The sequence below is a fragment of the Caloenas nicobarica genome, chromosome 1 (assembly GCF_036013445.1).
Source record: "Caloenas nicobarica isolate bCalNic1 chromosome 1, bCalNic1.hap1, whole genome shotgun sequence".
Taxonomy (NCBI): Eukaryota; Metazoa; Chordata; class Aves; order Columbiformes; family Columbidae; genus Caloenas; species Caloenas nicobarica.
Window position 1 is genome coordinate 211,851,445 of NC_088245.1, and position 22,344 is coordinate 211,873,788.

At 40.5% G+C, this 22,344-nt stretch overlaps 1 protein-coding gene across 1 annotated transcript in view; it reads left to right on the top strand.

Moving 5' to 3' along the window:
* The window catches only part of RSF1 (remodeling and spacing factor 1), a 60,259-nt gene extending 41,505 nt beyond the window's left edge, over window positions 1-18,754 (top strand). The window contains exons 9-16 of the mRNA XM_065646589.1: window positions 732-811; window positions 6,378-6,432; window positions 7,677-7,786; window positions 10,495-10,562; window positions 12,056-12,263; window positions 13,611-13,834; window positions 15,880-16,071; window positions 17,799-18,754. Coding sequence (XP_065502661.1) covers window positions 732-811; window positions 6,378-6,432; window positions 7,677-7,786; window positions 10,495-10,562; window positions 12,056-12,263; window positions 13,611-13,834; window positions 15,880-16,071; window positions 17,799-18,373 — 1,512 coding nt within the window. The 3' untranslated portion in view covers window positions 18,374-18,754. The remainder of the gene's footprint in view (window positions 1-731; window positions 812-6,377; window positions 6,433-7,676; window positions 7,787-10,494; window positions 10,563-12,055; window positions 12,264-13,610; window positions 13,835-15,879; window positions 16,072-17,798) is intronic.
* The last annotated feature ends 3,590 nt before the right edge of the window (window positions 18,755-22,344 follow it).

Here is a 22,344-nt window from a genome sequence, read left to right on the forward strand (position 1 = left end):
GGATGGCGCTTGGGAGACTAAGCCAAAAAGCGTGTGATGCTGCTCTTATTAAATTAATGTTGAACCATTTATGCACATTTACAGAATAATCTGCCTGATCTCAAACCTTCCTTACTTTTAGAAAAATTCTTTACCAAAAGGGCTGTTGTCCTGCAGAAAACTACCCCCATGGGACATGGCTGTATTGAGTGCTGATTTTTAGTTGTCATCTGAGGAGTATTTTTAGTAGTGATGATCCTTAATATGTGAGAAAGTTTTCCTTATGCAACTCGAGACTTCAGCTTGCAGTTGGAGCATCTCCTTGTGCTGTTGCTGTTTGATTATTTTTAATTAATATGAAAAATGACAGATTTATGAAAGTGTGAAGATCATCCTTGGAAATAGCATGATGTGGGTGTTAACTTGGAATAAGGCACAATTTGTCCACAAAAACCAATTTTTTACATATGGCTCCTTAAATATTAAGTTGTGTTCTAAAATACGGAACATTTGGTGAGAAAATTATCCTGGAGTGTATCTCTGCTTTTTACTGTGGTCTCCACAGACTCGTGTTTTCCAAGAATTAAGGGACAGATATCATTGTGCATGTACTCACTCAGCTTTGTATGTGTATATTATATATATATGAAATCCTCAGGTTTCTCCAATGCTGAGTTGAAGTGTCTGAACATTAGTTCAACATGAAAACAGTTGGTTATGAAAGAAACTGATATTGTGTTTCCTTCCCTTAGAAATTACTCTGCGAGAAATTAGAAGAACAATTACAAGACCTGGACGTTGTCTTAAAAAAGAAGGAGCGTGCGGAACGCAGGTACTACTGGTTGGTTGTGTTCACCGCAAGCTGCTGTACAGAGGGGTAGTAATTCAACAAGCATTAAATTAACGGGAGCTTGGGGGGAAAATAGCGACAAGACTGGGAATTGGAAAGACCAGTTTTGACTTCCCACTGATTCGAGAGGTTGGTGGTGGTGCAGTGCTGGGTGAGGTTGCAAGAAGGGGAAAAAAGCTCCAAAATTGGGGAAGAGAAGCAAATATATTTGTATTAAACTTTGGTCAAGGTGCCTGAACACAAATTTGGCTTTCCCATACCAGTAGTTAAATGGTTTTCACTGCTGGTTCAGCTGCAAGTGTTAATAATACTGGCAGCTGTGTGCAGAATTCCTGCTGTACACGAGGTTAAGTCCCGACTTTGTAACAAAGATGGTCTGAATTAATGGGATTTTAGAGACTTGTTGCTTCAGACTCTGTTAAATTTTGCTAAATTTACAAGACGATGGAATTGCTGTAGCGCAGTGGGTCAGCAGAGTTGCAACTTGGAATGAAGTTTTGTGTCCCCTGCCATTACTGAAGGGTAAATGCAAACCAGGCTGCTGCATTGATGAACAACATCCTTAATATTTGGAACATGCTATCTGCAGTTTTCAGACCTGAAAATGAGGGACATGAAACATGGTCTGCATAATTTATACCTTTTAGGACATATATTGAGTACTTTGCAAAATTTAATAACATCTGTATGCATTATTAAACAAGACTTCACATGAATTGTATGTTGAAAGGCAAATTTCACCAGAAAGTGAGACCCTTTTAAAGAAAGTGATTGAGCGGGTTTATATTTGTGGCAGATACATTTGGTTCTGGGAAGAGCAGAGAACAATCCCTGGCTGCTTCCAGCTTCCTTCACATCTCCCGTTTGTTATTATCGTTGCAGCAGCAACGATGACAGTGACAGATCAAGTACCCCCTGCTCTTGACATCGCTGCTTCTGTTCAGAGTGGATCTAGATCACCCTGTAGTAAAATTACTCTTGGCTTGCCAATTCTAGTGAATTTGCAGCTTTGGGAACAGAGCGATGAGCTATTTTTAGGAGCGAGCCTCCATCTGTGCAGGAGTGCGGGACACAAAGGAGCTGTGTCTTCTGCTTTACTTTGTGGTGGGAAGATTTATTGCTACTGAGCAATATTTTTGGGCCTATTCTGGTAAATATTCTGCTGGCAAACATTACACGGAATCCAAGTTTTTCCCAGTCTGTCTTGCTTTTTTGAAGTCACTAGTGTTGCATAAAAATATGATCATTTAACAGTTAGAGGAGAGCAAACGATACTATAGCAGTTTTCAGTCTGCAGAACGGTGGTTAAACATGTTTCAGAATCTGATCTTCATACTCAAATGAACCGAATGTTTTATATTGTATATCATAAGACTGGTTTTTTTCTAATTACTTTTTGAGTCTCTTGAGAGAAAAGAGCTTGGGTTATAAGAGATTTCACAATACAATAGTTGAACATTGAAGTCTTGCAACTTAATAGTGGTTTATTTTAGCAAACTGTAAGGTAAAAAGACTGAAGGAGAAGTTATAGTCCTTATTACAGCTCGGTGTAAAAGTTCAAGCAGGTTGGTTGTTTGAGGCACAGAAATATTTTAATGTGACGTTTGTGTAAACTTGCAGGATGTATTGTCTGTCGTTTTGGCAAAGAGAAGAAAACCGACTGTCTCCTCACGGGCACACACACTTAGTAGATTCTTTGAGCCAGTGTTATTATTGTGCTTTTTGAAGTAGTGATACTGTTGTGCTCTTTTGATTATTCTCCAGCTTTCAGGAATCTGACTGAAATTCATTCAGCTCCTCAGCTTTATTCTTCTGCATTCCCAAAGCGTTTCGTCATGAATTTTTTTTTTTAATGAAAACTTAAGGTTTCACGTTGACTTACAAATACATAGATCAAAGTGATACCTTTATTTTTCTTCTGTTTATGAATTCAGGATGCTACTGCAAGAACCTGCCTGAATTTCAGGTTTCTCACGTACGCGCTGACTTCTATAATCACGTCGTACCGCCAGCTTGAAGGAGTAGTTGTTAAAGCTTTTATGGATCCCTTTTAGTTCATGTCACAGACTGACTCCTTGATCAAAAATCACTTCTCTGCTTCTGCCAGACCAAATAAAATTTCACACACACTTCCGTGGTTTCCCTGTAGCACCTTTCGCAGCTGCTTACATGAGAGAAGATGTTTTCTGGATTCGTTTAGTAAGAGTTTACAACTACTCAGCTCTTACCTGCATCCTGATGTTGGAGACCTCTTGGATCAAACGTTTAAAGTGTTGAGCTTCATGTGCTACATGCTAATAAGGAATGCATTTTTTTACTTCATTTTGCATTTCGTTTTAAGACCTTTCTCTCAGCAGGGTTGGCTTGTTTTATTTGATAATTTCTTAAGCAGTTGGTATTCAGGGAGAAGAAAAGCAGCTCTTGAAAGCCTCACTGATCACACTTAAAAACCAGCTGACTTTTCCTCATCTCGCCTGTCTCCTGATGTTTTGCATCACAAAAAATGAGAGGTAGAGGAAACTATCAAAGACAGTTGCTGAATACTAAAATGTGCACATTTCCAGTTCCTTTCTCATTTTAGCAGTTGTATTCCTTGCCTTAAGATGCTATTTTAATTCATTTTCAAGAGCATAGTGATTTTTGCAGCGTATGACAAAATTCTTCCTCATGCAACCAGTCTCGTGGTGCTCAGAGGGATGAAGATTTCTTTTGATCTATCAGTTTGGAGAACCGACATTAGGAGACAAAGCCAATTACTTTTATACGCAGCCAGATATTTTAATTTAGATCTAATGATACAGACTTGTCCAAGTTCATCATCTTTCTGGCTGAAAAACAAGCTTTTTAGAACTGTGCTTGTTCATGTTATTTAAGAAAATAATATGCGAAAATCTTTCACTAAAGAGTTCTCTAGGAGGTTATTTTGATAAAAATGTATAGTGCTGGTCAGAAGACTTTTGAAATTTACTTAGATTCTTTATAAATTAATGAAACTATTGGAAACAGTTTTTACACATAGATGCCTCTATTTGCAAAAAAAAATGCACATATGAAGCAAATGGATCTAAAATTAATATGCATCCCAGGTGTTGGTGTCCAGGTCTAGATTACTTGTGTACATGACGCATCCTGTTGCGACTCGAGTGTGATGTGATTTGTGCCCACGCAACTGCTCACTGTAACTTGACGAGTCTGGGTCTGGTTGAGCGAGACTCTTGAGCTCAGAAGCCCAGGAGAGGTTGAGCCCAAAATCTGAGATTTTTGTGATTCTAAGAGGTTCTTGTGTGATTTCATTTCAACTGTTATGATGTTTCACTGGACCCTGAAAGTTGGAGATACCTTGTGCCCGCGCAGGTTTGTTCTTCAGCATGCGTGTAAATAATTTAAAAATCTGTAGAGACGTGTCTTGCTTTTAGAGTCCTTGCGGAGCCCAGTAAATGCCACCAGCTTTCTTTGATGTCTTAATTTGTTTAAATTACCACTTGTTTTTCTAGAAAAAGGCTGGTAGGTGATGGCAATTTGGTTGCCAACCCCGGCCTGTTGCAGTACCCTGCTGTTCTTCCCGACAGGCTGCTTTTTTTGCAAGCTCAGCTCAGCACCCTGAAGATTGGCACCCGGTGCTGTTTGCGAGGTTCTGGGATCTCCAAGGCATCTCTAGGTGGGACTGACAGATACGATGAGACCTACAGGAGACTTGTGTCCTTTGAGAGCTGCAAGTAGAGACCAGGAGCCAGGGTTATGCCCAGGGCAATTCAGATGATGCTGGATGCTTGTGGTGAGGCAAGCTAAGCTTACTGGGATTGTCTAAGCTGAGTCTTACCTACTTTGGTTTAATCCTGTTACCTACTGTGGACAGGAAGGGCATCCCACTTTTCCTTAAACAGTCTTTCCTGTATTTGAGTGCTGTTCTCTCTCCTGTCTTTGGTCTAGAGAACACACGACCAATCTACGCTATTTTTTCAGCTTTTCTCAGCACTGTATGTCTGCTACACCATTGTAACTCCTACTGACTTGCTCTAAACTCTTCGGCTGGATCACGTCTTTCTTGAAGTATGTGTGGTGCCCGGATGGCACCAAGTACTCCAGCTACATGTGAGCAGGGCTGGTGGCCATGGCAGGTGTCCTTTGCTTCTCCTGTAGGCTGTTGTCTTCTTCACGCATCCATCTGTAACATTCACAGAATCCCAGGTTGGAAGGGACCTCAAGGATCATCTGGTCCAACCTTTCTTGGCAAAAGCACCATCTAGACAAGATGACCCAGCACTGTGTCCACCTGAATCTTAAAAGTGTCCAAGGTTTGGGAATCCATGACTTTCCTGGGGAGATTATTCCAATGGCTCATCGTTCTCATAATGAAAAATTTCCCCCTTGTGTCAATCAGTCTCCCAGGAGTAACTTGTACCCATTACCCTTCGTCTTTTCCATGTGACTCCTTGCAGAAAGGGAGTCTCTTCTTTGTAGCCACCCTTTAAATACCAGAACAAGGTGATGAGGTCTCTGCTACACCTTCTTTCCTCAAGGCTGAACAAGCCCAGTTCTCTCAGAGGCTTCCCACTCCTTGGATCATCTTTGTGATGCTTCTCTGGACCCTCTCCAGCCTGTCCACATCCTTTTTGCATAGCAGGGACCAAAACTGAGCACCATATATCAGGTTTAGCCTGATAGGCATGGAGCAGAGCGGGACAATGATTTCTTTGTCTCTGCTGGTGATGCCCCTGTGGTGCAGCCCAGCGTCCCGTTGTCCTTTGCTGCAGCAGCCACTGGTCACCCACATCGAGCTGCTTGTCCCCCAGGTCCTTCCCCACCGAGTCGCTCCCCTGCGGGGTAGATCCCAGCCTGGATTGTTTGCCCAGGTGCAAGACCTTACACTTGTCCTTGGTGAACTTCATAAGGTTCGTCTTAGCTCGCTCCTCCGACCTCTCCAGGTCTTCCCAAGTGTCCGCTTCCCCACCCAGTTTGGTGACAGCTGTTTCTGCAGCATTTTGACTCCGCTGAGCTTTGTTCGGCTGTTCTCCTCTGACAAAGAATTGCTACACAAGCCGTTATTTGCTCCCAAGTGTTTCTAGAGTTGATTATTCCTGCCCGAGTCTGAAGTCTGGAACTTGTCGTTTTTGGATTGCATCCTGTCTTTGGGAATTTTTCCAGTTCAGTGTGATTTTTTTTTGAATTCCCATTTCATCTTTCAGCACCTCCAGGGTCGTTCGTAGTTACGGATCTGACATTATAATCTCTATCACAACATTATTATTTTTCACTTGTTTTAATTGCTTTTTACACCCCAATTCAATCATTTCCATTGTGCTCGCGATCTTCAAGTACTGTTGTTTGTCATGACTCTTTGGAAATCTCTTACATTATGCAGGTAGGAAAATGGAATCGTGTGAGATTTAGCACATAATTCCAACTAAAGTAACTGTTTTCTGTTGGAGCATCCTCTTGGGATGCTTCTGCCTGGCGATAGTAGGAGCTTCAAACGGTGCTAATTACAGCGTTATTTTAGATATCTGCAGTTTTTCTGTCAGCTTATTTTCTCTTTTCTCTCCTAAAGAAAAGAACGCTTGGTGTACGTGGGTATCAGTATTGAGAACATCATTCCCCCTCAGGTAAGTTACTGTGTGCCTGTTGTATTATCAGTTTATTTTCCAAACTTCTCAGGGAAGAAGTTTCTCAGTCGTTTGTCAGAAGTGCCAGTAGCATCTTGGAAGGGAAAACCAATCTATATGCAGGTCAGAAAGAATTCTGGGTTCTTTTAGACTGAGATTGGGTTTAGCAGAGGAAACAAGGGATGTTTATCATGTTTATTAGAGCCAACTGGTGTCACACAGGATCGCAGAATCACCTCCCCACCCATTACAGTTGGGTTTTGCGTAGAGCACTCCACTCATCTGTAGTTTATAAAGGTGGGATTCAGTTTATTTAACACTGTCTGCTGTATAATTATCTAGGTCTGAGCTAATTGTCACAGCTTTACATTGGAACTGATGGCAACAAACATTTCTGGCTTATGATTCGGGGGGCATATGTATTATCTATGAGAAGTATTAAATTTGTCTCCAAGAACTGTATATTGAAGTTGCATATGGTTAAAAAGTATAAACATTTAGTATTTTATTAACAGATGCTTTTACAGAAGAGGAAAAATGTTTTTACTTGGGGATAATGGCCTCTTCTCACTTCTTAAATATATTTTAAAGCGATTCCTTTGAAGTCTTAGCCAAATGTCTTTGGAAATTATAATCTGTTCTGTGCGTAATAGTTTAAAATGAAACTATTGGTTGTTTTAAACATGGACTTTACACTTGAACTGATGGTAATAAAGCCAACTTTCTCCTTGTCTCTGGATAGCAGAAAAATGATAACACCTTTTACAAACTTGCTGAAGAGTCTCTGGCTGGGAGCAATTATTTGAAAAATTCAGCCTGGGGGCAGATTTTTTTTTTTTAATTAATAACTTGGAAACAATGTCATAAAATTAATCTGTGTGGAATTTTCTTGAGACTGCACCATGTCAAGGTGTCCCTGTATGCAGAGATGCCACCAACAATTTGTTCAGCTGCTGCATGTATTAGTCCTGGGAGCAGCACCTGAGGCACCGTTGGTGTTGTAGCACAATCACAAGCCTGAACCCTTAAACGCTGTATTTGCAAAATTACGTCACCAATAAGGGCAATATGTGCACTTGTTCATGTAAACTCTGCTGTAACAAGTCATTATTAATATATTAAAGGAAAATGTGTTGTGTTGGGTGGATGAGTTTTCTAGATCATACAAATACCGGTATTGTACGAGTTGAGTCACGAGTGTGGAGGGAGAGAACTTTTTTGACGCTTCTGTCTTATGTGAACAGGAGCCAGAAATACCTGAAGGCCAGGAAGAAAAGAAGAAAGATTCCAAAAAGCCCAAATCAAAGCTGCTTGAAAGGAGGTCTACCAGGACCCGCAAGTGCATAAGCTACAGGTCGGCAGCTCTTTTAAATCGCTTGTAAAACCAAGAAAACTCATACTGTCACTTTCTTAAGCAACCCATTGGTTCTTGTATGCGCTTTTACATTTAAAAGCGAGCCCCAACTCGAGTGTTTTCGTTCTTTCCTCTGAATACTGGTTGTGCTTGCAGTGGTAATGCAGAGGTGCGTAAGAGATGCTCTAGTGAAGGGATAATGCACTAAATCGAAACAGTGTAGATGGTAGTTTGTTCAGGAATATTGGAGAAGGCTTTGGCGTTACTGAAATTTCTGGAGTAAGTTAAAGCAGGTGAATTGTACCTCTCCTTTCTGTTGGAAGGCAGACTTGTGTCTAAAGGCCTTAAATTCATGTTTCTCTTCTCCCCTCCTTATGGCTTCTTTACATGAAAGGGGCATGAAATTCAAAATGTGATTGAGAGAGTGTGTCTAAAAATGGTCTGTAACTCTTTAGAGAAATTGTGATAAAAATGCTATTAGTAAATTAGAATTCCAAGATATTTAGACACTCTGCATTCTAAAAGTAGAACAGGTCACTAAAGTTTACAAAATTCAGCATGATCTTTATATTATCTTTTGTTCTCAGTGTGTTACCCAAGTGGTTTATAAACTATTTTCTGAATAATACCCTGAGGTGCTCCATGGTTAAAGTCGTGGTCAGTCAGAAAGCTCAGCCCGACCTTGCTTAGCTGTTGATTTTCGGTAGCTTTGAAAATTCACAGCAAAAGGCACAGTAACAAAAATGCCATTGCTGCTTTGGGAAATTAAGTATTTCTGTAAGATTATATAGATTTGCAGATATGCTCGTGACTGGCCAGGCAGCATCTGAGCAAGAGAATAAAAATCTTGCCTGTCAGGCTTCTGGTGTGACTTCAGCAGGACGCATGTTGTGCAAAGACAGTAATTTTTATGGGAAAGAATGTTCTGTGTAATGTTGCTCTGGGGAAAAAAAAAAAAATCAATCTTCTGATACAAAATGACTCAGTCATACAGACAATTTGTGAAAATATTGCACTTGTCAGCACGTCACTTCAGATTTTTGTGTCCGCAGTGAAGTCCTGCTGGTGTCAGTGGGAATTGTGGATGTTTTCCTTCAGCGGGGGAAAATATTAATGGATGCTGAACATCTTATTCTGCTGACAGACAAATCTGTGTTGTGCAGCGCTCTGGTTCTCTAAAGAGATGCAAACCTTTTGTCACCCGAGTCATCTGTCAGAAATCTGAATTAGAAATAAAGCAGCAGCAGAAGAAATCATGTCCCATTAAGGGACAAGGAGCTGGCGGCTCATGTTTGAGCTCAGGTTATTTGTTAGGGGTGATTTGAAAGCGTTGAAGTGATTTCTCACACTTTAAAGAGATGTTTGTGGTTTTGGTTTTTTTTTAGCGGTGTAGAGGGAAGATAGCGTTTGAGTCATGTGGGACTAATCTTATTGATGGAATAATTTCAGAGTTACTTCCTTGCTGAGTAAAGCTGCCTTGAACATACCTTGTGGTTGTTCTTAGGGAATATAAAGCGACCTGAAATCCATCACCTGATTTTTAAAGGAAAAAAGTGTTTTCTGCTTACTGTTGGAATACAGAGTAATATTAGATCTATTATTTTCTTGTTCTGCTGGAGGTTACTATGGAGGAGCAAGATAAATATAACTGTAATGTTTCTTTTGTGACCAAGAAACTGAATCTTTAATCAAAGTATCGTCCAATAGTTAGTTGTTTGTATCTAAAAGAAAAAATCTAATAATTTAATAAAATTAATTATTTAATAATAACCTAAAAATATTTCTTTAAATGAGAAGAAAAACTTGCATCTAAATAAAATGTCTTCCCTATGTCGTTAATGAAATTCAGACTTCAGCATGTTATATCTCAAGGCATCTGTTTGGTGATACAGGTAACAATCCTTTTTTATGGGATGTGAATTCATAACTGAAGAAACAAACTGAAGTCGTCTGTGTAAAAGGACGGGATCCTTTTTCCTCCATTTACTCTTCCCTTTAAATGAGTTACTCGGCATGCAGAGACTTACGCACTTTTATAAAAGCTGCTGCAGGACAAATGTACTCAAATATTTTGCTTTTGTTTGGCCGGTTTAGTTACGCAACATGACATTTTAGCTGATTTGTATATATGTATATTTGTCTCTACTGTGTACAGTATATTTTATCTGTTCAGTTTAGGATGCTGCAGATCCATAAAGTATAATTATCGCGAGCTTTAAGAGGAGAAAGAAGCGATCTGAAATAGGTTTTCAAGGAAAATTGAGGATGAATAATTTCACTTTAGATGCTTTTCAGAAAATGTGTTTTGCAAATTGGTAGTGCGTATGTCATCTAATAAAAGGTGTGGAAAAAATTATTAATGCTTTGTGTGAAAAATGACACTGATCTTGAACAGTTTTCAAATTATATATTGTTAAATTCAGTGGTGTGTTACATAAAATGAAAGTGGTGTTCTGTTCACATAGATCAATAATAAGACAGCCAGGCAATGATGAATAATCTGCTAGCAAGTAGAAATAAGAAACACACCTTAAATAAAAATTGCTCTTTTATCATCAATCCAGCCCATTATTTCTGTTATTATATATCCAGCCCGTTGTCTGTGCAGTGTGATTTCTTAGAACAGTTTTAGCTTTTGAGGTATGTTTTCATAAGATAATTTAATTAGGGTGTGCTTCCAAGTGGTAAATGAAAGCTGTTACTTTTAGGTTTGATGAATTTGATGAGGCAATTGATGAGGCAATTGAAGATGATATCAAGGAGGCTGATGGAGGAGGTATGTTTCTGATATTTATTTTCATTGCAGTGGTGATAAGAAGATTAAGACCAAATTTATTTTGATACGAGAAGCAACAAATATAGTCGTCCCTCTTAAACTTTGTAGTTTACAATTTTTACTGCTGTGTTTTTTAGAATCAAACTCAATATATTTCTCCTGGAAATGGCCATGTCAGGCTGCCAAAAGATGCCAAAAAGGATTTGGTCTTGATAGTTAAACTCAGCTTGTACATGTTTTGATATATGAATGCAATGGCTAAGCATGACAAGAAGACTCTTAGAATTAATTTGCAAAGTTTTGGATTGGAGGTTGGAATGGCAGCTGGTGCTATTGACATCTGTCACCTGTAAAAACTGGGTTCACAAACTGGTCTGCTTTAAAGACGGGGTCTACAAAGTGGTTTTAAAAATATTAACTCAGATCTATAAGCACTTCTCAGCTGTACGTGAATAAAGTGAAATTATGTTTTGTTGCTTATTAAGGCAACATAGGGGATCCAAAAGCGAGATCTTCAATGGTATCTGAGAGGTATAGATGGATTTGTGCTTCTGCATGGAGAAAACTGCCATGAACCATCATCCCTCAGTTGTTTGGCTTGTGGCATCTCCATAAAAACACTGGCTTTCAGGAGCTTGGTGGATGTACACAGACAATCTGAAAATTGCATGTCTGTAACACGCCTGTATAATCACAGGCTGGTTGGGATTGGAAGGGACCTCTGGAGATCATCCAGTCCAACCCACCTGCTAAAGCAGGGTCACCAGAGCAGATCACACAGGAAGGTGTCCAGGCGGGTTTGAATGTCTCCAGAGAAGGAGACTCCACAACCTCTCTGGGCAGCCTGGTCCAGGGCTCTGGCACCTCACAGTAAAGAAGTTTCTCCTCATGTTCAGATGGAACCTCCTGTGTTTAGTCTGTGCCCGTTGCCCCTCATCCTGTTGTTGGGCACCACTGAACAGAGTCTGGTCCATCCTCTTGACGCCCACCCTGGAGTTATTGATCAGCATTGATCAGGTCCCCTCTCAGCTTCTCTTCTCCAGGCTGAACAGCCCAAGCTCTCTCAGCCTTTCCTCATTAGAAAGATACTAAAATAATAAACATAACAAAGTCTCAACAGCAAAACCAGCTTTTCAGGAACTCCACTCCCTGGCCAAACAGCAACTGCAACACTTCATCTCCCAAGAAGGGTTTTAAGCATTATGAAGATGATGTATTTTCTGATAACTGCCCATTCACAAGGCATTAGGTAATAATGTGGGGTGGGGTTGAGTATCAGAATGGACGTGGACCTCATTCCACATGGACCTCAGTATTTCCAGGGGAGCACAGCTGGGGCTGTGTGTGTCAGGAACAAGACTCCAGACACAGTCTTGCATGACAAAAAATATTCTGCTTTACAGAGAACAAACTGAAGCTATAGGCATGGAAGAAGTGTATAAACAAAAAATCAACTTGCTCTTTTTTTCCCCCTTTTCTATCACTGAATTCAGGCATTGGGAGAGGCAAAGACATGTCTAATATCACAGGTCACCGTGGAAAAGACATTTCCACAATCCTGGAGGAAGAAAGGAAAGAAAACAAGCGACCGCAAAGAGCTGCTGCAGCACGGCGCAAGAAACGACGGCGACTAAATGACTTGGATAGTGACAGTAATCTGGATGAAGAAGAGAGTGAGGATGAATTCAAGATCAGCGATGGGTAAGTTTGCAGTTGAACTTCCACCACAAGTCACAGACCGCTACAGGCTTCTGTGACTCTGAAATGATCGTTAGGAGCATGTGCCCAGTGCTGGACCAGCTCTGCACAGTGTCAGCAAAAGTCCTCCTTGCTTAGAGGAACATCATTGTACTGGAAAAACTGCACTCTGGATACATGTGCTGAAATAATCCAATCTGTACTTTAAGCAAAAGGTGTTCTGGGAATGTTATTGGTATGAGGCTGCACTGGGGGGTTCTGTACCTGGTTATGTTAGTGAAGCAGCTGAGTCCTCTCACTGATCATAGAATCATTTTGGTTGGAAAAGACCCTCAACATCATTGAGTCCAAGCGTTAACCCAACACTGTCACTAACCCATGTCCCTGAGAACCTCATCTACATGTCTTCTAAACCCCTCCAGGGATGGTGACTCCACCACTGCCCTGGGCAGCCTGTTCCAATGCCCAACAACCCTTTCCAGGAAGAATTTTTTCCCAATATCCAATCTAAACCTCCCCTGGTGCAACTTGAGGCCATTTCCTCTCGTTCTATAACTTGTTACTTGGGTGAAGAGACCGACACCCTCCATGCTACAACCTCCTGATGCGACTGTCTGTCAGAAATCCTTAACAAAGATGCAGCTAAAATGAGGCTGGCTGTTTCCTTTTGAAAAATATGTCCTATTTTGTGGGATTTTTATTGGGCCTGATTGGCATTTCAAAATTGGAAGTGTAAAATTTCCCCATTTGCAGCACATAGAACTTGACATGCAGGTTCTGAAATCAGTTCTTGATTTTTGCTCTCTAGGAGATAGTTTGAAAACAGCCAAAGAGGTGGTTTATACTGTAGAAAACACTGTCGTGTGAAGCTTTAAATGCTAAATGAGTATTGCTCTGGCTCACTGAAACTCTCTGTGGAATTTCTCATCATTCAGTTTGGAGAACTCCCACCGTGAAGAAATTTAATAATAATTTTAGACATCCTTTATGCCTCAGTGAAGAAACATAATGGAGCATGAGCTCTAGGCTCTTTACGATCAACATTTAAAGCTTTACACCAGTCACTGAGTCAATTTACCAAGTGTATGGATAATCTATACAACAAAGATGCAAATTTTGAGCTTTGTTTTTCACCTGTGACGGTGCTGAGGGCATTTCAGTGGCACCCTGAATAGTTGAGTTAAATGTGCTGGAAATTTCCATCAATGAGTATAGCTTGCGGAAATCTCAGAATTAATAGCGCATTGATCCGTTCAAGTGTGCTCATGCATTACTCGTAAAATAGAAATACTGATTCAATCTGTTATTTCTGATACCTGTCTCTATTGTCTGTGGTATCTCTTTGAACAGATCTCAGGATGAGTTTGTTATATCGGAGGAGAATCTGGATGAAAGCGAAGATGACCCACCATCCAACGAAGACAGCGATTCGGAGTTCTGTGCCCGCATTTCCAGGCGACACCTCTCCAGGCCCATGAGGCAAAGCAGGCGGTTACGAAGGAAAACAGTCAAGAAAAAATATTCTGAAGATGACGAAGACGAGGATTCTGAGGAGAATTCAAGCAGAGAATCTGGTGAGCATAAGAAGTCTTACTCTATACTGGAGAGAGGAAGAGTGGAAGTCTCGATTTCCCATAATGACTGACACTAACTAAGGTGTCACCATTGCTTTAAAGCACTTTGCCTCTCATTCTGCTGTGAATATTGTGCAGGAAACTGCTACTGAATATGAGGTTCTCAGCATTTTAAGTAATTATATATTTAAATGAATGTATGTGTTATGATTCAAAAGGCCTTTGCGGATGGTTTCATCTACCCTGTACCTTCCTGTTTGGAACATGATTGTAGGGAAGAGAAAGGATGGAGGCAAAAATGCACTTTTTAGCTACTTGAAGACCATCCGAATACCTTCGAAGAAACTTCTGAAAGAAACGTTTTCCCTTATTTTGTATGGAAGAATAATTCCTTCAGTTTTCTGGCACTCTGTGTTCTCTGGTAGACTTGAAAGCAAGTAATAACACCTTGAATCTGTCTCTTCCACAATTATCCTTTTTGATCTTTATTAACTAAAAATTCTTGCATCACAGGAGAAGTGAATAATTCACTTTGTTCTACTTGTCCTTCAACCAGTTCATTCGCTGTCTGCCCAGTTTGAAGTTTGAGTGTAATCCCTATGCAATATTTACACCTTTCATGATAAACATCTTTCTCTGAAGATTGTCCTCCATGTTTCTGCTTCACTGGAGACTCAGTCCTAGAAAGCGCCACTTATTTTTACTTATTTTTATTATGAATTTAGGGTACTAATTACACTGGAGCTTTAACTTTTTGCAGTGTGTTACCTTTCTGGTGTTTTACGTGTGTCTCTAGAATGTAGACGATCATGTCGGCCTAAGTTGCTTTGAAGTGCTGATTTCCAACAGGAGGGTTCACGCACGGATAGATGACGATAGTTTTATGTGCTGACAATAGTTGTCTCCTTGTCCAGAATGCGTCACTGTACCCATCGTAAACTCTTAGCGATGGAGCTACTGGCAGGACCTAGAGGATTGAAACCATTGAGCATTGATTGTTCGTTTATTCTCTAATGCACAGAAGCAACTATTTGTTTCCTGGTGGACACACACCTGTGATAAAATCAACTGATTCCTTATGTATCTAAGAGTATAGTCCCAATGTTTTGGTCTTTTACCCTGTTGTTGTCCCTCAGGATCCTGCCTTAACCCTATTTTGAGCTAAAGACATAAGGTGCGCTGTGAGTGGCTTTGTGTTTGGTCTCCAGAGACGGAGTTTCTTTCAGAAGGTGGTGGTGGTTGTTGTCCTGCTCTGATTCTTTCTCTAACATTTTAGGAAGGAAAAAGGGTGTTGCTTTGAGCTGTGGTCATGTCAATCACTAACTTAGGAACAGTATGTGACACGTATCGAAATGTATCTTGGGATAATTGTTTTGGCGCAGCTCGGTGAAAAAGCAGCTAAAGTTGATTCAAGGCTATTTTCAGGTGATGTAAATAACTTTAATTCTTAAAGACACGAGCTGCAGTAGACGGGTGCAGGAGGAACTGTGAATGATGGTAAGTTTCTTCTGTACCGTTTCTGTTTTACGCAAACGTGATCAAGTGAGACTGTTTTGTTTTTAAATTCTATAACTCGGGTCTTACCTGGAGTTTCATCTTGTCAGTGGTTTTTCATCTACCTATTCTTAAAAGTGTTCGAGTAGAATACAATTTATTTAAACTTTAAAAGCAGGAAGGACTTTCCAGTGTCAGTGGTAACATGCATCATCAACTCTGATTCAGTAAGGTTGTTTCAACTGTCAGGAATTGTAGAGGCAGCATCTGTGGCACCAGTAGAGCTGAGGGAAGAAAAACACTGGAAGGAAACCTGTTCTGGAGGAGTTTGAGGGAGACAGGGAAAAGGTTTGTGAGAAGATCTTAAAATCGGGCAATTCTACACTGGTGATGAATGGTTGGAACCAATACCATGAGCCTGGAATGGGTCAGGGTAATCAGGCATGATGGCTGGGATGCTCCGGTGTTGGAAGAGCACATTATTTTTATTATTGAAACTATGCAGTTTTGCTGTAATGAAGTAACTCACATCACTGTTTTCTTCTTTACAGAGAGTGGTGAGTACACAGATTACAGTGATGACGATTATCTGGAAACCAGGAGGAGAAGATCAAGACGGAATCAGAAGAGACAAGTTAATTATAAGGAAGATTCAGAAAGCGATGGCTCACAGAAAAGTGTCCGATACGGGAAGGAGTTAAGAAGAGTTCATAAACGGAGGCTCTCCACTTCAGATAGTGAAGGTAAAATGAACAGTCTACTCTTTGCAGGAGCTAATATATGTCAGCATTAGCATGAAAACTGTATATAATTCAGAGATTTTGGAGAATCTTCTTTCTAGAATTCCGTGGTGTTTCTCAGAAACTGTTTCCTTCTGAAACAGGCCACTGGTACTTCATGGTGCACTGTTACGGTCACTTCTCAAAGTCATCATCGTCCCTAATCCTGACATCCAGGTCCAAATTTCTGTGCTGGGATCCCAGAATTGGCATTCATGTAACGATTTGGCCACTCTTCTGTTAAAAGGTCACAAAGCTTCATTCCACGAGCCTTTAAAGATTCTCTCTTTTTTTAAAAGTACTAGTTTTGGTGCCCTGATTGTATTTGTGCTGGTGGTTAAGATTGATTCCATCTCCCCTTTGAAGTAGCTGTGATAAGCACAGAGTTAACCTGCTCTTGTAACATCAGTCACACCATGAGCGACTGGTGTGCGTTCAGATGTAAAATTAACTTTTACAAAAGCAACTTTTGGATGCTTCGCATTCTGGGTGAGCTTACGAGACCTCAGGTCTGGCATTCAGAGCCGCTGAGCGTTAGGGCTGCAATGGGTGTCCGGCTTCCTCAGAAAGTGCCGAGCACACCTGATTTGTAGGTAAGTTTTGGAAGTGCTGGCCTGAATTTACAGAGTGTTAGCGGATCCTCTTAGATGAAGGGAAACAAGTATGTAATATAACCATATAATATCTCAAACTTAATCGTACACTTCAATATAGTCTGCTCTTGGAAGAGGATCTATAGGCTCTCTGCTAAGAATTGCAGAGTTTTTTGCTGCCTGACTAACAATGTATTTTCTCCATGAAATTCCGTTTCCTCAGGTGTTTTTCGTACTGATTTTTTGCATATTAAAATTAGCACCAGTGAGTACCATTGCAGTACTCTCCCGCAGCTCCCATGATGTCTTATAAAACATGTAACAGCGTTACTGGAAGTGTAATTATGTTGAAAATACAGCAACTCTGACGGAGTCTCATGAAACTTGAACCTACATTAAATAATACCCTTTAAAATGACAATTCACATGCATTTCTAATGGAGACATCAAGTGGTGTTTGCCGTTTAATTTTTCAGTCTCCATCTTTTCTCACCAAAGCCATGAAGGGTCAGTGGAAAGGCTGTCAGCGTGTAGGTGATATTCCAGTTTGCCAAAAAAACCAAAAGGCTTCTGTTAAAGGGCAGCAAACTTCAGGTGACATTTAGGCAGTGTTCATGTGCTTTGGAAGAAGTTGTATATAATTTGGGAGTAGCAGGGGAATAGTTGCGCGTGTGCGTGTGTATATATATATATATAGATATAGATCTAGATCTTTTTATGATAGTGCAGCTCTTGTTTGGGATCTTAGTTTTTGGAAGGGTGTAAAGCAGGTGCTGTGAAATGAGGGATACGGTTCCTGGAATGCAGTTTTTGTTTTTTAGGGGGGAACACATCAGCCTCCAAAGCCTCTGGTATTCCTCATATGGGAAACTAGAATATCAACAAATTGTTGGTCTTTGCTTCTTGACCAATTGATTTTAAAAGCAGAAATAATGCAAGTATTTTGACATGCTTGGGGAAACTGAGGAAGGAGATGGAAGTGTGTGCGGTGAGAGAGAGAAATGGCTTTTTAATGAGTGTGAAAGGTGAAAAATAAAGTGTAATTGTTTTGGTTGCGCTCAGATTTGCTAACGGCTTTAAGTCTGCTGCTTATTCCAGAGAGCTACACATCTAAGAACTCTGAGGACGACGAATCCACAAAGGGGTCGAAACGATTGATTCGAAAACGCCGGCGAAGTACAGACGACTACTCTGAGGAAGAAGGAGAGGATGAGGAAGATGAAGGGAGGCCTGTCCGCAAACGGCTGAACCGAATCGAAACAGACGACGAAGACAACTGCGAAAATGCCAACGACGACGCGGGGAACCCTGCTCCTGCAAATAAGCTGCCAGCGATGCAAGCTCCTCAAGACAACGCCAAGAAGCACTGCTACCGGATAGAAAGCGATGACGAAGATGACTTTGATAACGTAGGGAAAGTAGAGAGCCCTTTGGACTACAGCCTGGTGGACTTGCCTTCCACCAACGGACAGAGCCCAGGTAAAACCATTGAGAACTTGATTGGAAAACCCAGTGAGAAGACCCAGGCACCCAAGGACAGCACGGCCAGCGCCAGCCTGGCACCCAACGGGACGGGGAGCGGGCAGGAGGCGGTAGGGCCGGAGGAAGACGAAGACGAACTTTTGAGAGTGACTGACCTTGTTGATTACGTCTGTAACAGTGAACAGTTATAAGACTTCCATTTTTGTGCTAATTTATTCCACGGTAGCTCATACCAGCGGGCCAGTTATTAAAAGCTGTTTTATTTTTCCTAGAAAATTCTCCACTACAGTATCACTTTTTAGAAGCAAGAATTTCACCAGTCCTGCAGTCTTTCTGTGAAGTGACCAGTTTTGAACTTTGAAGATGATTGCTGTAAATTCCCTCTCTTAACCCCCCTCCCATTCTCCTTCCAAGTCCATGGTCCTGGGTAATTTCACTCACAAAAACCTTATAACAACAAGAGATTTGTATATTTTTGACTTTATATTTCCTGAGTGCGTACAAATTTGTGGAAATGGGTGGCCTAAGAAAGCATTCCAAATCGGTCAGGGCCCAAACCGGAACTGGGGTGGGTTTGGCTCAAGGGGGGGAGGGGGGGATGCAGAAGCACTTGTGCTTTAGCTTTTTCATATGAGATATATATTATATTTAAATGTTCACAACTTAGATTACAACTTAACAGACAGTTAAAAAAACAAAAACAAATTAATGTCTGTACTGTTGCATTTTGTGAGTTGTAGGTTAACATACCATAGCTCATTTTAGTAATCACCTTCATGGAAAAGCAGTTTGATTTTAATACTGGAGGCAAACAATTATTAGAGGCCAAGAAGGTACCATAAACAAGAACTCTACTATCCATTATGACTTGCAGACTTTCCTAATAAACATCCTTTAAAGTGTTTGTACAGTAAAGTGTACTGTAATGACGTTTTTGACAGTCGAAACACGCTAGTCAGGAGTTTGTAAAGTGACCTCGCGCTTAGTTCATCTGCTGCTCTTCGATGCACGGCGCCTGGAGGGAGGACGTGTCGCTGTGAAGTCAGTCTGTAAGTCGGACGGCGTCTTGACATGCTGTAAACTTTTGACAGACAAAAAAAGAACCCGGCAGTAGCTACCCGGCCACTCGAGGTTTTTCACCATCTGTTGGAGTTTCCTGAGTGAAATGCGTTTGTACGAACAGCGTTGACCACAGAATGACAGTGCATCAGAGGATCGAGGGATTTTTTTTTCTTTCAAATAAACCGCGACTGGTCCATTCATGTTCTTAATATCTACTTCAAATTGAAGTAAACAAATGGAACAGTTTTCCTTTTGGAGGTTTTCTCTTTGGGGTTTGTGTGTGTTTTTTGTTTTGATTTTACTTATCTGCCTGGATGTATTAGCAGGTTTTGAATGTAGTGTTGGCCTTTGGCCATTAGAATTTTCTTAAAATACATTTTAACAATTGCCGTGTGACCAACTGATTTCAAGAACGCAGCATTGCTGAGAGAAAACGCTTGACTCCAAGACATCTCATCAACTTTTGAGTGGGCATGAAGTGATATGTGCTTTTATTCAAGAAAATAAAGACGATAAAAGAAAAAACCAAAAGAATATGAGGCACATAAGGAAGAGCAGAGCTGAAGTTTGTTTTGGGTAGCATTCAGTTTTCTCTTTACTCCGAATTAAGATGCAGGCTGTAGCATTTGTACGTGTCGGAGCACACACACGGCTCAAACAGATCTGCCCAGCGTTGAAATCCGAGAAGGTCGCATTTATTAATCCTTTTGCTCTGAGATTTGGATTTTTGACTGGTGTTTATGTCCATTGCCGGCAATGGATGCACCAAAACTGCTGCTGCCACCGAGGAGTGAGTTCTCCTTTTCCTGCCCCACCCCATCCCCTTCCATTATATTGTATTTACTAGTCAGTCATTAAGCACTTCTGTTTTCTTGTAATAAAACTGGCATTAGGCCTTTACTGAATACCTCTCTAGAAAACCTAGGTCTAAAAATTACCTGTCTTCTGGCCTTAAAAGTCTTGGTTTTGTTTCCCCACCTCTTTCTCCGTGAGTTTTATCAGAACCACTCCGTGACTCTTACTCATTTGGGTTGTAGCAGTGCATGTATCTTGCTATAGAACTAGAATTGTCAGAGCCGCAAAAAGATGGAACTCCTTCGCTATCTGCTGTGCTAAGCAAGCTTGTGACTGAAAACAATGAGGAATCACTCAATTTCTAAATGAGAGTTTAATTCCATTAAAGATTACATATTTTCCCACCTTACTCATGTTAACTATTAACAGTTTTCGTAAGCAGATATTAAAACAGGGGAGTGAAAAGCCACAGAAGCTTAGAATGAGTTCTTAAAAAGCAGATGTAGCATTTTACGCTACTGTAGTGTTTTTCTTTGCCTAGGAGGGGCATAAATGTTGTGCTTCTACGTTTCTAATTGTGTTTTAAAAGAAGCAAGAACATATGGCTTCCACTTTCCGATGTTAATAATTGCTGAGCATTTTTAATATTTGCAGCGCAAACTGATTCACGTGCAGCAACACTGTGCAACCGATGGTTTCTCATTTGTTTTGGTGGTGCCATCATGTTTTTTGCTGCCTGATGGAGCGTTTTAGTGTCTGCAGTAAACATTCTTGCTTGTAGAGTCAGCCCCAAATATTAAATACTTCACGAGCAAGTAATTGTGAATGTAGGAAAAGAGTTACAACACTGAATATACCCACCAGGAAAAAAAATGAGAACTGAGTTAGGGAGTGATATAAAAGCAGGAAAAGACCAGGAAACAGAATGGGAAGGTCAAGTCGTTACAAGTTGTTACCAAGTTTTACTTTCTATAGGTCATTTTGCAAAAACAGCTTTTGTCTCTTCTAAGAAGTCACCTCTGGTACCTGAGACAGTTTCATCCCCCAGGATCCAGTTTCCCCTTAGACCTGTGGGAATGTTGTGCAAGTAAAAACTGCAAAAAAAAAAACCCCCATCCTAGAAAGTCTAACATTTTAAAACTTGTATTTCTCTCATTTCTAAAGCTTCCTACTTGGTGGAAAATCTCTCCTATTTGGAGAGATGCCATTTTCTGACATGAGGCCAGCTGACTGTGCCGCATAGGGTGTCGATTCCAGAGTGGAAATGTCCTCCAGGTGCTTTGGTGACCTTAGTCTTGTGCCCTTTTTTACTCCTTGTGAGATCAACAGTCACATATCTTTGAGTACTGGTCTCCAGGTGTGGTTTGGGGCTAACAGAAAGCTCAAACTGTATAAGAAACAGCGAAAGAAAGCTGGCTGTGGATTTTTTTTTTTTTTAATATAATGGATTTAACAGTAAAAGATGAAGCAGCTGTTGGCTGAACATACAAAGCATTTATTGAACAAGTTTTTGTTTATTCCACACAGGTTGTCGCTAAAGGCTTTGTCTTTTTTAATTGCAAACTCTTCAGAGTGTAAATGGGAAGAAAGTGAACTGATTTCTGTGTGCGCTTTAAGTAGCTTCGGTGAGGGGATGAACCTATAAATTGAGGGGAGGCATGGACCTATTTTGTGTCACCGAATAAACGATGTCCGATTGCGTTCTCGCGTGCAGCTCCTGTGACAATCAGCAACAAAGTGCACAGTATGTCAACTCTGTAATTAATGAATTTGGTGTGTTAATCTAGCCAGAAGGGTGGTAGAAGTAAGAAATCAAAAGTTTCAGTGCAGGTGCTGTCCTCTAGTTATCGAGTCGTCTAAACCTGAGCATATTCTTGATTTTAAAATGGAAAGCGACATCACCCAACTATCAAAAAAAACCCCTTGGTGTTGAAATCTTGTAGGAACATCAGTGCTGAACAATCAACTCTTCGATAGTTTGACTTCATACATCTTGAATTTCATGATAGAATTACTGCATCTTCCTGATTTTTTTTTAAATGAAAGGATTGTTCTGTCCTAACAGCACTAAAGAGAAACAGAGATTTTTTTTTTTTTCTAAATTGCTCATTTATGAAATATGTTATCGTCAAGATTTCTTTGGATTGAAGTGTCTCAGTTACTGTTCGAATAGCGGGAGCTAATGACTTAGTTGCACTTGTTTTCTGTTCACTTCTGTTTTCTAATTGCTGCGTCCGAATTCTTGGCGAGAGACCTTATTCAAAGAACATCGGGGGGAAAAAATGTATGTTCACAAAAGAAAAAT